This window comes from Danio rerio, chromosome 1 (genome assembly GCF_049306965.1).
Source record: "Danio rerio strain Tuebingen ecotype United States chromosome 1, GRCz12tu, whole genome shotgun sequence".
NCBI lineage: Eukaryota > Metazoa > Chordata > Actinopteri > Cypriniformes > Danionidae > Danio > Danio rerio.
The window spans coordinates 56,465,717-56,478,661 of record NC_133176.1 but is presented as its reverse complement, the minus strand read 5'-3'; the positions used below and the strand labels follow the sequence as shown (position 1 = coordinate 56,478,661).

General features: G+C 36.3%; 1 protein-coding gene across 34 annotated transcripts in view; it reads right to left on the bottom strand.

The window, feature by feature from the left end:
- inpp4b (inositol polyphosphate-4-phosphatase type II B) overlaps window positions 1-12,945 on the bottom strand; it is a 405,814-nt gene that overhangs the window by 108,134 nt on the left and 284,735 nt on the right. For all 34 annotated transcript variants that reach the window (XR_012382279.1, XR_012382281.1, XM_073906014.1 and 31 more), the window contains one exon: window positions 1,079-1,183. Coding sequence is in view for 32 of the 34 variants with exons in the window: in XM_073906014.1 (XP_073762115.1) it covers window positions 1,079-1,183 (105 nt within the window). In the remaining 2 variants the exon portion in view is untranslated. The remainder of the gene's footprint in view (window positions 1-1,078; window positions 1,184-12,945) is intronic.

Sequence of the window (12,945 nt, the reverse complement as noted above, 5' to 3'; positions counted from 1 at the left end):
TAACTTTCATTGTTTGTTCACTAGATTAAACACTGGAACCTTTTTGTTAAAGTACCTTAACTATTTAAAAATAACACTGGTATTGTATATTAATATAAAAGTGCTACAAGCAACAAAAACAATGGAATGAGACTGAAAGTTAACTATTTATTATAGATTGACACACGTAAATACATACACTACCTGACAAAAGTCTTGTCGTCGATCCCAGTTGTAAGAGCAACAAATAAAAACTTGATTTGTAGTTGATCATTTGGAAAAGTGGAAGAAGGTGGATTTTTCTGATAATTCATCTGTGGAGCTGCATCACAATCATTACAAACACTGCAGAAGACTTACTGGAACCAGCATGGAGCCAAGATTCTCACAGAAATCAGTCAAGTTTGGTGAAGGAAAAATCATGGTTTGGGGTTACATTCAGTATGGGGGCGTGCGAGAGATCTGCAGAGTGGATGGCAACATCAACAGCCTGAGGTATCAAGACATTTGTGCTGCCCATTACATTACAAACCACAGGAGAGGGCAAATTCTCCAGCAGGATAGCGCTCCTTCTCATAATTAAGTCCCTCGTCAAAGTTTCTGAAAGCAAAGAAGTTCAAGGTGCTCCAGGATTGGCCAGCCCAGTCACAAGACATGAAAATTATGTATGGGGTAAGATGGAAGAGGAGACATTGAAAATGAAGCCAAAGAATCTTGATGAACTCCGGGAGTCCTGCAAGAACGCTTTCTTTGCCATTCCAGATGACCTAAGAATTTATTTCAGTTATTGCAGAGATGTAGGTTTTCACACATTTGCCTGTCATATAAGCCACTTCTGATACTAAATGATCAACTAGAAGTCAACTTATTGTTTGTTGTTACTAAAACTTGGATAGGCGACGAGACTTTTATCAGGTAGTGTACAATATGCATGTATATTCTTATAATTTAAAGTCTTAAATGTCACACAATCATTCAAAAATCATTCTAATAGTCTTACATACATTCACTTTTCTAATTTTAAAGATGTAAGAATATTTCCTTCCAAACACACCCGGAAAACTTGAACAGACAGATCGATCAGCGTGTGGGGACGCACCTGTTTTCCTGGGACACGTGACCCTCATCCTCTGCGTGTGCAGGTTGATGGGAATGAACTCCAGATACTTCTGGCCTTTGCTGCAGCTGGGCTTGAACGACGGGCCTGCAGAAGATCACATAAAGTCAAACGTTTCAATGTAATCTGCTGTAGTTATCGCTCAGGAACAAAACAAACACACACAGACAGACAAAAGAGCGGCTCTCTGTCTCCATCTGCCTCATGCAAACACACTGCTGATCTTATTCTGACTCAGTGTGTGCGTTTGGGCTTCAACAGATCATGGCTGATTCAGGATCTGCTGTTCGGCACATGTGTGATAGGCAGATTAAGGGGCCGTTCACTGAAATTGTGCTTTTTTTTAATCTATTTATTATTTTTTAGGGGCTTTTCACTTTTCTTAGGATACGATTAGGCATGAACCAGTATAAGAGTCTGTCGATGCTTGGATGTTGGTGTATTAGTGATTTGTTTTTCAAATGTGCTGTATCATGGGCTGACCAGTAGCTTTTAATGTGGAGGGTCCTTTCTGTTGGAGATAATTTTGCCCTAAAAAAACTAAACAAAATAGTCATAAAAACAATATTAAAAAAACCCTTACACATATATCGTAGGAATGGCATGGCAGAAAATTCTAGTAGGTTTAAAACCTTAACTTTTCTAAACCACGGTAAAGTTTAAAATCAGATATCGGCCCATGCGAGTTCATAAGACGCTGGATTCGAACCGAGTTCATGCTCAAACAAGTCAAAACATGTTGACATGCGTGTTACGAGGTGCGCCACTGAGACTGTTAAGGGTGTTGCAACATTTTACACCTATAAATCACACTATTTCTTTTTTAATTCACTCAGTGCGATGTTCAGACCCAACTGTGTTAACCGCATCAGCTAAACTCTCCCACTCAATTTTTTTCTTTTGTTGTTAATTCCGGAGAACAAACTTGCAAATAACACCGCTTTTCTCCGGTCTACCTCCGAAAGGTCTACCTCCGCAAGAAAGACATTTGGACCCAAAACATGCTTTCAAAAACTAAAATGCCCAGCAGGCACACATCTTCATAAGACGTTAATATTAGGTAACATTTAAGTCATGACTTTAGGTGACCAAAATTCAATGTCTAGCCACCGTCTAAGGACAACGTTTTTTTGACGTCTAATAATGTCGTCAAATTACATAGATATTTGGTTTAATTTAGGTCATGTTGGAATGTGACCAAAATCCAACGTCTGATAGATGTCATAGTGGTAACGTCCACAGAACGTCTAGACGGTGAAATTTGGTCGATTTAAAGGGCCATGAAACCCCCTCGTTTCAGCAGAGTGTTTTCACACCTCTACTTTGGAAAAAGTCAGAAAAGTGGGCGTGTCCAGCTCTGTTTAGGGGGGAGTGTCGGAGGAAGAAAAGCGGCTTGGTGTGGAAGTGTCTATTTGGGCGCGCTGAGTTTCAGAGTCAAAATACACACACAGGGGACAAAGTGACTGTGTTTACATGGACATCTGTAGTCGAATTATTTGCCAAATTACTAAATGGTGGACTTTAACTGCAGTTTGGCTCTTTCATTCAGGGAATTCATTCATGCCCCTCGCGACAAACGAGATATTTGATTCGAGGAACTGCTCTAAGCGTGTATTTTTCATGCAATGTTTGATACCGCACGGCGAATGAGAGAAAAAAACCCTCCGCATTTCCCGGAAACTTAGATGCACACGGCAGGTAGCGTCAGAAAGCCGCGTGTGTTATTCCGGTCACAAAATGCGGTGAAAATCCTACACGAGGTTAAAGTTTGGTTGTAGTGCTAACATGTTTACACTCGGTGCAATAGTTTGTTCGATATGAAAAAACTGAATAAACAAAGAGCGCTGGTCGCTCACTTACCAAATCTGTAGAGACAGGACAATCACCAGCAACTAGAGCCGCATCTTTATTAAGAGGAGACTACAAGCGAATCCGGATCTCAGCATTTGCAGATGAGAACAGCTCTCAGGTAAACAATAATCCTCCTTAGACACGTAAGTTATTGTTGTCGAGTGTCGCGTACACTGTTAATCCACACGTGACTCCAGATGAGCTCTCACAGAGAGAAAATGAAAACAAAACTTAACTGCAGCAAACTATTAAAGCAACACTTCACGCTTGTTTTGCCAACACAACGTGGTGTCTCTGTCGTCTAAACTCTGTGACAGTAATGAATATTAATGAAGTTGCACAAAAGAGCGCGCTGATTGGTTTGAACCAAGCTGTACTCATGCATTAATGCATCACACTGTAAGACGTAATAAGACACACTCTGGCACAGACGTCCAGTCTGCACGCTGGAATACACGCTATTATGTCATGACCGTGACGCAGCTTCAAAAATTCGTTTCAAACCCAAAGTACGAATTTGCTTGAAATAACGCAAAAACAACCAATTTACACTTTTTAGTGAAATATAGGTGTCCTAATAGTGTTTTTAGCAGTGTGGGACACATATACGACTGTCAACAGCCCAAAAAATGTGTTTTGGTGTTTCGTGACCCTTTAAGGGTGGAAATTGGAATCGACCTGACCTTGGGTTCTGACGTCAACCCGATTTTCATTTCCAAGCAAAACCCAACGTCCCCACGAAATTGGGATACAACGTCAATATGATGTCATGTTGGTGTCCTGTGCCTGCAGGGTGTGATCCTAAGCACGAGTTTTGTAATACATTTAAACAACTGTGTGTTTGTGTGTGGGTGTGTGTGTTGCAAAGCACTATAGCGGTGCATTTGAGGGCCACGATCAAAAAGACGGTCTGATTAAATGAATGAATAGAAGACGATTAAACATCAATTGAAAGTGAGAGGTGAAAACAAAGCGTTCAGTCACTGGACGTGTGAAGAAAACGTCTTTCATAAAGGATTAAAGTGATCCTGGATGACCTCAAGTGACTGTCTCTGCATTAATGTCCGATACAGCAACACACACACATCTGATTGCTGAAAGATCACTCTCACAAACAGCAGCTCATTTGTTCTTCAATCCACTAAGAGCGGGATTTTGCAGAATTAAGCACCACCTGCTTTGTACAAAAACAAGGCAATTAAAATGTTAAGAAAGGGATACTGTAAGCCCCTACGGAGAGGCGAATATCGGCCTGCGACACACGGCAGGCTTTTGATGGCGTCAGTGTAAAATATGCAAATGCAGGCAACAAAGAGACTTTGAAATGTTAGCAGCTCTAATAACAACTTTCAAAGCGAGTAAATTATCTGAGCAGCTGGGTCCTGAGCTGACAAAGAAATATTACGGATAAATAAATAAACAAATAAAGGATACAATAACTACTACTGCTGCTTATTAAATATAGAGCTATACTTAAATAATAATTTAAGTATAGATAATTTTTTTGTACTTTATTACTATAACTATAAGTTATATGTACTGTATTTACATTTATTTACACCTGAAATATTATTACAAATTAAATATTTAAATTAAGTACTGTACTAAAAATGGATTGTGTAAAAACATTTCACAATTAAATAATACGCTTACTACTATTGGGTATTAAATATTAATATAAAGCTACATTATTCATTTTTTCTTTATTATTATTCTGTTTTTTTACAAATGGATATGTACTTTATTTACTTCTTTATATAAAAAGCTTTTATGGTGATGACAGCTTAAAGACGCCTCTCATATTAAGAATAAAGTGAAGAATGAACTGCTCTATCTTTATTTAGTATTTTCTATTGGATTCAAGTCAGGTGATTGGCTGGGCCATTCCACAGCTTGATTTTCTTTCTCTGAAACCATCTGAGAGTTTCATTGGCTGTGTTTTGGATCATTGTCTTGCTGGTTTTATCTTCATCGTTCTGCTAATGTAAATATTGAACTGAAGCAACTGATATTTATTTACACTGAGAAATGGCAGAGGGTTGCTGAAGAACTACTGAGAGATTTCAGCGGCTGTCTGGGCATTTCCTGCCTTTCTACACCTCCCTTTCTACATGTGTTCAATACTTTTTTCCAGTGTCATTTCATTTTATTAGACAGATCTTCATTTGTAATCTAATAAGTTTTGTTTTCTTTGCAATTGTGGATTTCTTTGGTTGTTATTGACCTCTGGTGAAAAGTTCAAGTCAACAGCACCTTTAGAAATTTAGTTTTCTGAGATAAAAGGTGACGTGTTGACTTATTATATATAGCTTATTAACTGATATGTACTGTATTTACTTATTTATTACACTCCTGAAACATTATTAAACAATAAATACAATTTAAGAGCAAAACATATTTTACAAATTTACAAGTTTTGTAAAAAAAAAATGAAAAGGCCACTTCAAAGTTACTGTCAGTTTTCAGGATTTGCTATTAATAAGTAAGTTTTTAGTACAAGTTTAATTTGTGGTTTGTTTGAGAAATAAACACATTTCTCTCTCTCACACACACACACACATACAAATATGTATAGAAATACATATTTTTCTGCAATATTTAAGGTCCAAAGTAATGTAAAATTGGCCTATTGTCAATATAGTCATTACTTTTCATCCAAGGGGGAAGCTGCTGTGTAATAAATAGATAATTTACATCCAGCCAGTAGCTATCGCAAAATAAATGCCACCCTTCAGTTTATTTTTAAATAAGTAGTTTGAACAAAGAGCAAAAAAAATGGTCTTTTAAACTAAATATTGTACAAAAAAGTAATATGTAGAAACATTTCACTTCTAATATATTCAAAAACATAAAATATATAGCATCCTTTTAAATTAAGAGTAGTTTGTAGTCTGAAAAGCAACAGCTTCAAAGCGAGCCCACTTATAAATAAAAGGCCTTTTATCAGGACGCTCATGCATCTTACTCTCATGTGTATATGCATCATCTAAAATATATTTATCATAAAGTACGACTCGCTCTTTGTGTAAAAGTTTTCTAACAAGAACAATGAAGTGGCTCCAGCGGGAGTCATTTATTCTGTGTATCAGTAAGCACTGTTTCTCAACAACCTCAAAAACCCCCATTGTAGTCCTCGGTTTTCCAGAAAAGAAAATCTGATTTGACACAAAAGAGAACTTGGCTTAATACTCACACAATGCTCTGTCTATCAGAGTCGTCTTTTTGTCTTAAAGAAGACTTTATATCAGGAATTTAAACGCAAAATGCTTCAAATTGCCAGCAATTGTCAGCAGCTCATTTGCATTTAAAGGGACACACACAGACTAATTGTTTTTAGTTGAGTATAAAACCACAACCATAGTCTCCTGTTTGGGTATAACTGTATTTATTTGTAAAAAAAAAAAAGTATAATTCAAAAACCCCTATATATCAAAACCCATATAGGAATCTAATTTATAAAGCTATATGCAAATCACATACATGGCATGCAAGTTCATATTTGGATTTCATATATGCTATTATATAAGTAACATCTATCTATCTATCTATCTATCTATCTATCTATCTATCTATCTATCTATCTATCTATCTATCTATCTATCTATCTATCTATCTATCTATCTATCTATCTATCTATCTATCTATCTATCTATCTATCTATCTATCTATCTATCTATCTATCTATCTATCTATCCATCCATCCATCCATCCATCCATCCATCCATCCATCCATCCATCCATCCTTCTATCTATATATGTGTGTGAGTGTGTGTGTGTGTGTGTGATATATACAACCCAGGCTCATTCTGATTATGTACCCCTATATACATTTCTGGAGAGCGCCAAATACATCCCAGGAGCTACTTTTTTTTTGCTGTTTTTGTGAATCTACCAGAGGCTGCTGCTGTCCGCTTTTTCAGATCTCAAATTTCACTCACGACTGAAATTTGCTCTTGCTCTTGCGTAAGTCCAACAGAGGCCGCTGTCAACAGACTCACTGATTTTAACAATGGAAAAGTCGTCCACACTGAGGTAAGCGGTCAGCTGGTAAGCTCGAAAAGGAATGGTGTCATACTGCCCTGTATTGTTTATTTTGAGGATGAAATGCAGTTTGTGCGTCTGGCTACATAATTCGCAATCTCCAGAAATGTATATAGGGCAACATTTTCAGAAGAGCTTATGTTGGATATATTTTTAAAAATGCCCATTAATATATTTATATATAAGGTTACCATAAGAATTACACATATTTGTTCAAATATATTACCTATATTTTTAATGAAGTTGTTTATATATGGCCTTAAATCTGATTTCGGTATGAGAATGATTTGAGTTTTTTTGCAAAACATCTAGCAAGCACATTTATAGATAATAAACATGGTAACACTTTAATTTTAATAACAATTCCTACTGGCGTTATACCTGTATTTATTTTATTGACATTTTTTTTTTTGCTTTATTAATAAGAACCAGCATGTACAGTTTTATTTTACAATAAAAGCACTTCACATTTCTTAACAAGAAGGATTAAACAAGAAAAAGATAAATAAAAGGAAAATGAACAAAAAAGGAAGATAGGGTAAATAATTATCGATTTAGATACAAATATATTATAAATATATTTTCAATTTTGGTTAACAAATGTTATTAAATGCCCTTTTAGTACAGAAAACACATGTATATAAACATTATATGCAAAAACAATAAAGGAGGAGCATAATAACTGTTTTAATTGCTTTACTATTTTAAGACTTGGATATCACATTTATTTATTAATTGCCTATTATTAAGATATGAACTGTATATTAGCACTTACAAAAATATTATCATGTTTTACATCCCTTATCCCAAACCTAAATCCAAATACTACTTTACTAACTATTAATAAGCAGCTAATTAGTAGTAAAGCGTTGGCAGATATTTTTATATATTCAATTTCAGCTCCAAAAAAATCTAAATAATATTTTAAAAATGACAGAAAAATACAACAAAATTACTACAATTTTACCCCAAAAAAAAAAAATAATAAAATAAAAAAAATAATATATATATATATATATATATATATATATATATATATATATATATATATATATATATATATATATATATATATATATATAAATTCTAACTATTTAAAAAAATGTTACTGAATGATAATGCAGTAACAGGACTGAGCACAGGCTCCTGAGGTATCTCTCTGAACTCTCATTATTATGTGCTGCTGCGTTTGGGAGAAAAGCAGTCCGACAGGACAGAAATAATGAGACTGCAGGCTTTCTTATGGAAATCCCTAAAATGCTAAGTGCTATTGTGTTTACGTAGCTGACAAATGAACATAAACCTTTCTGTTTCCTAAGGAAGTTTTGGAGATGCATCACTTTGTTTTCTCCCTCAAAATACTTCCCTTTAACTGTGCTGCAGTGTGAGGGATGACTTTGAAAGTCAGCAATTTCACTCCGCAGGATATTTGTAGGCTTTTAGCCGATATTTAACACAATGCCATATCTTTCACACACACAAATAAACAAAACCTTGATTTATTTTGTTTATTAACACCAAAGATGTTTCTTCATTATGCAGCAGCATTGCACCAGCACTAATTAAATGAACACTTTAAAGGGGAGGTCCACTACGATGTCATGATTTAAACTTTAGTTGATGTGTAATGTAGCTGTGTGAACAACATCTCTAAATGTAAGACGCTCAAAGTTCAATGCAAAGGGAGACATTGGCTTTTACAGAGTTAGCTTGGCAAAGCCTGCAGCGAACAAAGTTTGGGGACTACAAAAAAATGCATCCGGGTTAATGATGTCATAAACCCTTCAGGTTACACACATACACTCCGTGCAGTGAAGGGGCGTGACCAGAGGCGCTGTAATGTTATAACAGAGGAGCTTCGAATCACAGTGGAGCTGCGAATCACAGCACATTATGTTAGCTGACCAATCAGAGCCTCTTAAGGGCGGGTCTTTCAGAGAAAATAGGAAATATGACAGTCGTTTCCATGTTAGCTGAGTAGCTGTGTATAATCAAAGTAAGATATAATGAAAAATGAATGTGATTTTCTTCAATTGAAACATGAACACACATTGCGTTGCATCTTATAAACACAACCAAGCCCTAAAATTACATTCTGAACCACCCCTCTGAAAGGGGGCTAATAATATTGACCTTTACATTTCTTTTTTATTATTATTATTACTAAAAACTAGTTTTATTCTAGAAAAAAATAAAGCAAATAAAACTTTCTGCAGAAGAAAACAATACTTTAGGACTTTAATTTTAGTACACTACACTGCCTCCATCCAATATAGCATGATTTAACACATGATCTGTGGCTTATTTTGAGCTGAAACTTCACACACACATATTCCTGAGGCACTTGAGACTTGAATTACGTCTTGTACGAAGGCCATAATAAGAGCTCTTTAAGTGACATTCATGCACCGAGCACTTATACGGCTGGTTTAGCATTATTCTTCCTCCTTCACTGCGGCTGGATCTGTCCGTCACACAGATGTGTTTCTCCTGAGACGTGGGCTAATAGAGGCCAAGCAGCCGCGCATGACGGAGGAATTACACCCATCACACACACCATCTGTACGGGACAGGTGATGCCGAGGGAAACCCTGAGGAAAAACTGACCATCCGTCCACTTGCTTTAGTGCTGGACGCAGTGACTAAAACACTGTTGGCAACTCTCACAAGCAAAGTTTGAGGACAGTATTGTTAGAATGTTTATTATCATCAATTTGATCTATTATAAACAGCTAGTGGTTTTCAGCAAATGGTGAAAGCTTTATGTGACTATTTTAAATTTACAGCCTCGATGTTGTAATGGAATTAAAATATAATCAGTTGAATAGACTTTGATTGTTAAATTGTAAAAAAGAGACGTAAGATCATTTAAACGCAGGCTCTTTCGTTAAGCCTAGTTCACACTACAGGATTTTAAGCCTTATTTGAGTCCGATTTGGAAGTTAACGAGCTCGCCGACAGATCGGGCTGTGATTGGGAGAAATCTGCGAGTGCTCGGCGCTCGGCAGTCTTTATGTGTGAACTACTGAACAACGCATGAAAGAGGCATTATAAAGCGTCACTGACACCTTACAGATGGAAGTCCAATATCTAGCATGCTGAATATTCCAGAGCAGTCGGCTGACAGATGTAGTGACCAGCTGCAGCCAATGAGAGAGCGTATCAGCATGAGCTAAATGGCTGTGTGCTCAGGAGCTCAACAGAAACGTCTGTGATTGGGCAGAATGGTCATCGATGCCCTCACTTTGTTCAGCGTTATCACGGACACGAAAGTAGACTATAATAACAGAGGAACTAAAGTTCTGTGAATATTAGAATTTCCATACTGGTCATCAGGGCTTGACATTAACTTTTTTGATCCCCAGCCACTGTGGCTAGTAGTTTTCCCAACATTACTAGCCACTTGCCATTTTCACTAGCCACACTTTTCTTGTTGGGAAAATATATTTTATCCACATAAATATGACTTTGACGTGTAAAAATGACTTGATTTAGATTTTGCGTTATCTCCACATGCCTTCATTTCACTTTTTCTGTGTCGTGTATGAGCTTGCTCAATAATCATGAGCAAATGGTTTCGTAGTATTTTAATTATTTTTTATTTCACATCATTTTCAGAGCTCAAAATGAAGGATTTACCAAATGTATCTCTGACCACACCGAACAAACAAATAATTATTTCTCAGCCATACGTTTTAAATGTGTCAAAACAAGCAAAATATAGCTGTTTACTATACGTTTTATTTAACAAAACATATGCACAGTAGTCTGTGCTAGCTAAAGGTCCAAGATCACCAGTTAACTACACAAATGTTATTGTAAAAAATAATAATTAAACCATATTAACACTAAAGAAAGCAGGTAAAAAACATACCATGTGATAATGAAAGGATGATCACACTTACGGTTACCATTAGACCCATAAATAATCTGTTCAAATAATAGTTAAAGTGAAAGCAACTGGCTAGTCTATTTGAAAGAGAACCGATCGCATCAGTTGTGTTTCTAGACACAGTTGCTTCTTGAAAGGAATAAAGTCGCGCGCGCATCATCTCAGCTGTTAGCGCTAGTGATTATCCTCTCATTCGGTATTCACCTGCTTTGCTTGCGCGAAGTTGCAAACGCAAATATTTTTGTCAGTCGTGTGCTTCTCAAATCTAAGATCGCCTTGGCATGCATATTGGACCATCCTTAATGTTAAACCCTGCTTTTAAGAATTATTATCTGGAAAAATTATTTTCATTCAGCCAAAGTGGCTAGTAGTAGTGTCTGTCTTACCCGCCACTGCTGAAATCTAACGCATTTGGCGGGTTGGCGGGTGTTAATGTAAAGCCCTGCTGGTCATTTTGACGGTTCTCATATAAGACGTCATACTGTCACATCATATTTATATTATTAAGACTTTAAAATTACGCTTTGAATGTCTGACATCATATTTAATGACACCATTACCCTAAAAATATTATCTTTTTTGGTAATACAGCCTATAAATATGTTGTTAAGATACTAGAACATGCAAAGGTCTGGGCCTCACTTTCATTTTGACTTTCAATACAGGAGCTATTTTTTGCGGCACAGAATATGCTGATTTGAATTATTACTGAACTAAATACATGTTTTTGCTATCAAAAAGTTTTATTTATGTTAGCAGGAAGTTGCTAGGCAAAAAAATGCCCTCATATTTAAAGTCACAGCGAAACGTAGCAGACATGCATGCAGTCATTTTGACCTATAGTAATTAAAGGTGGAAATGCTCAGTTCTTTACTGTTTTGTAATTTAAATAAAATAACAATGTTAGAAAAAAATACACAGATATTTATTTGGATTAATATAAAGAGATGGGTTCAACAATCAGCTAACATCCTCAGCCTTCCCTCGGGAGAAGCTGAATAGAGATTCTACTTCTAGACCTGACTGCTGGTACTTTTATATCTGTGCTTGTTTCAGTTTCATGTCTGTCAGTCTAAGGCGTCAGTGTGATTCAGATGTTCTCCTGCCTCACTACTGGTCTCCTGTGTGGAGTGTTTTTAGGGTTTTCCTCTCATCAAAGCGGCACCAGCAGGAGTAAAGCTGTGGCGTCTGCGGCCTGGAGGCTTGAGCTGAGCAGACGGTCGGTGGTTTCACAAACAAACCAGTGTCTGAGGCTTAATAAGCTGTTTTTAAGTTTACGTGAGGCAGCTAAAGCCGACGGGGTACAAACAGCATCTCCAAAACAAAACAATTTGGTCTTAATTTACTCGCCACAAAACCCATACACTTTTAAACGAGTTACAAAAGCAGACGCCATGCATAGAAGAACAATTTTGGGGAGGGGTTGAAATTAAGAAACTATTATTAGCCTATTACTATTATTATTATTATTATTATTTATTTTATTTTCGACCTAATCTCTTCATTAATCTAGGGTCGCCACAGCAGAATGAACCGGCAACTTATCAAGCATATGTTTTTTTACGCAGAGGATGCCCTTACAGCTGCAACCCATCACTGGGAAACACCCATACACATTCATTTACACACATACACTACGGCCAATTTTTAGCTTACCTAATGCACATGTACCGTAAGTCTTTGGACTTGAAAACCTACGTGAACAAGGGGAGAACATGCAAACTCCACATAGAAATGCCAACTGACCAAGCTGAGGCTCGAATCAGTGACCTTCTTGCTGTGAGGCCATCGTGCTACCCACTGCACTACCGTGATGCCCTATTATTATTATAATTCATATTATTATTATTCATAGTATTCATATGATTATTATTATTATTGAAAACAGTCTAAGGTGTCTGTGTGAACTAGAATAAAAACATTGGGTGGGTTTTGAAATTAAGAATCTATTATTAGTCTAACTATTATTAAACTAATATTAGTATAAACTATTATTATTATTATTAGTGATAGTATTCATTTAATTATTATTGAAAACAGTCTAAGGTGTGATTCAGATGTTGAA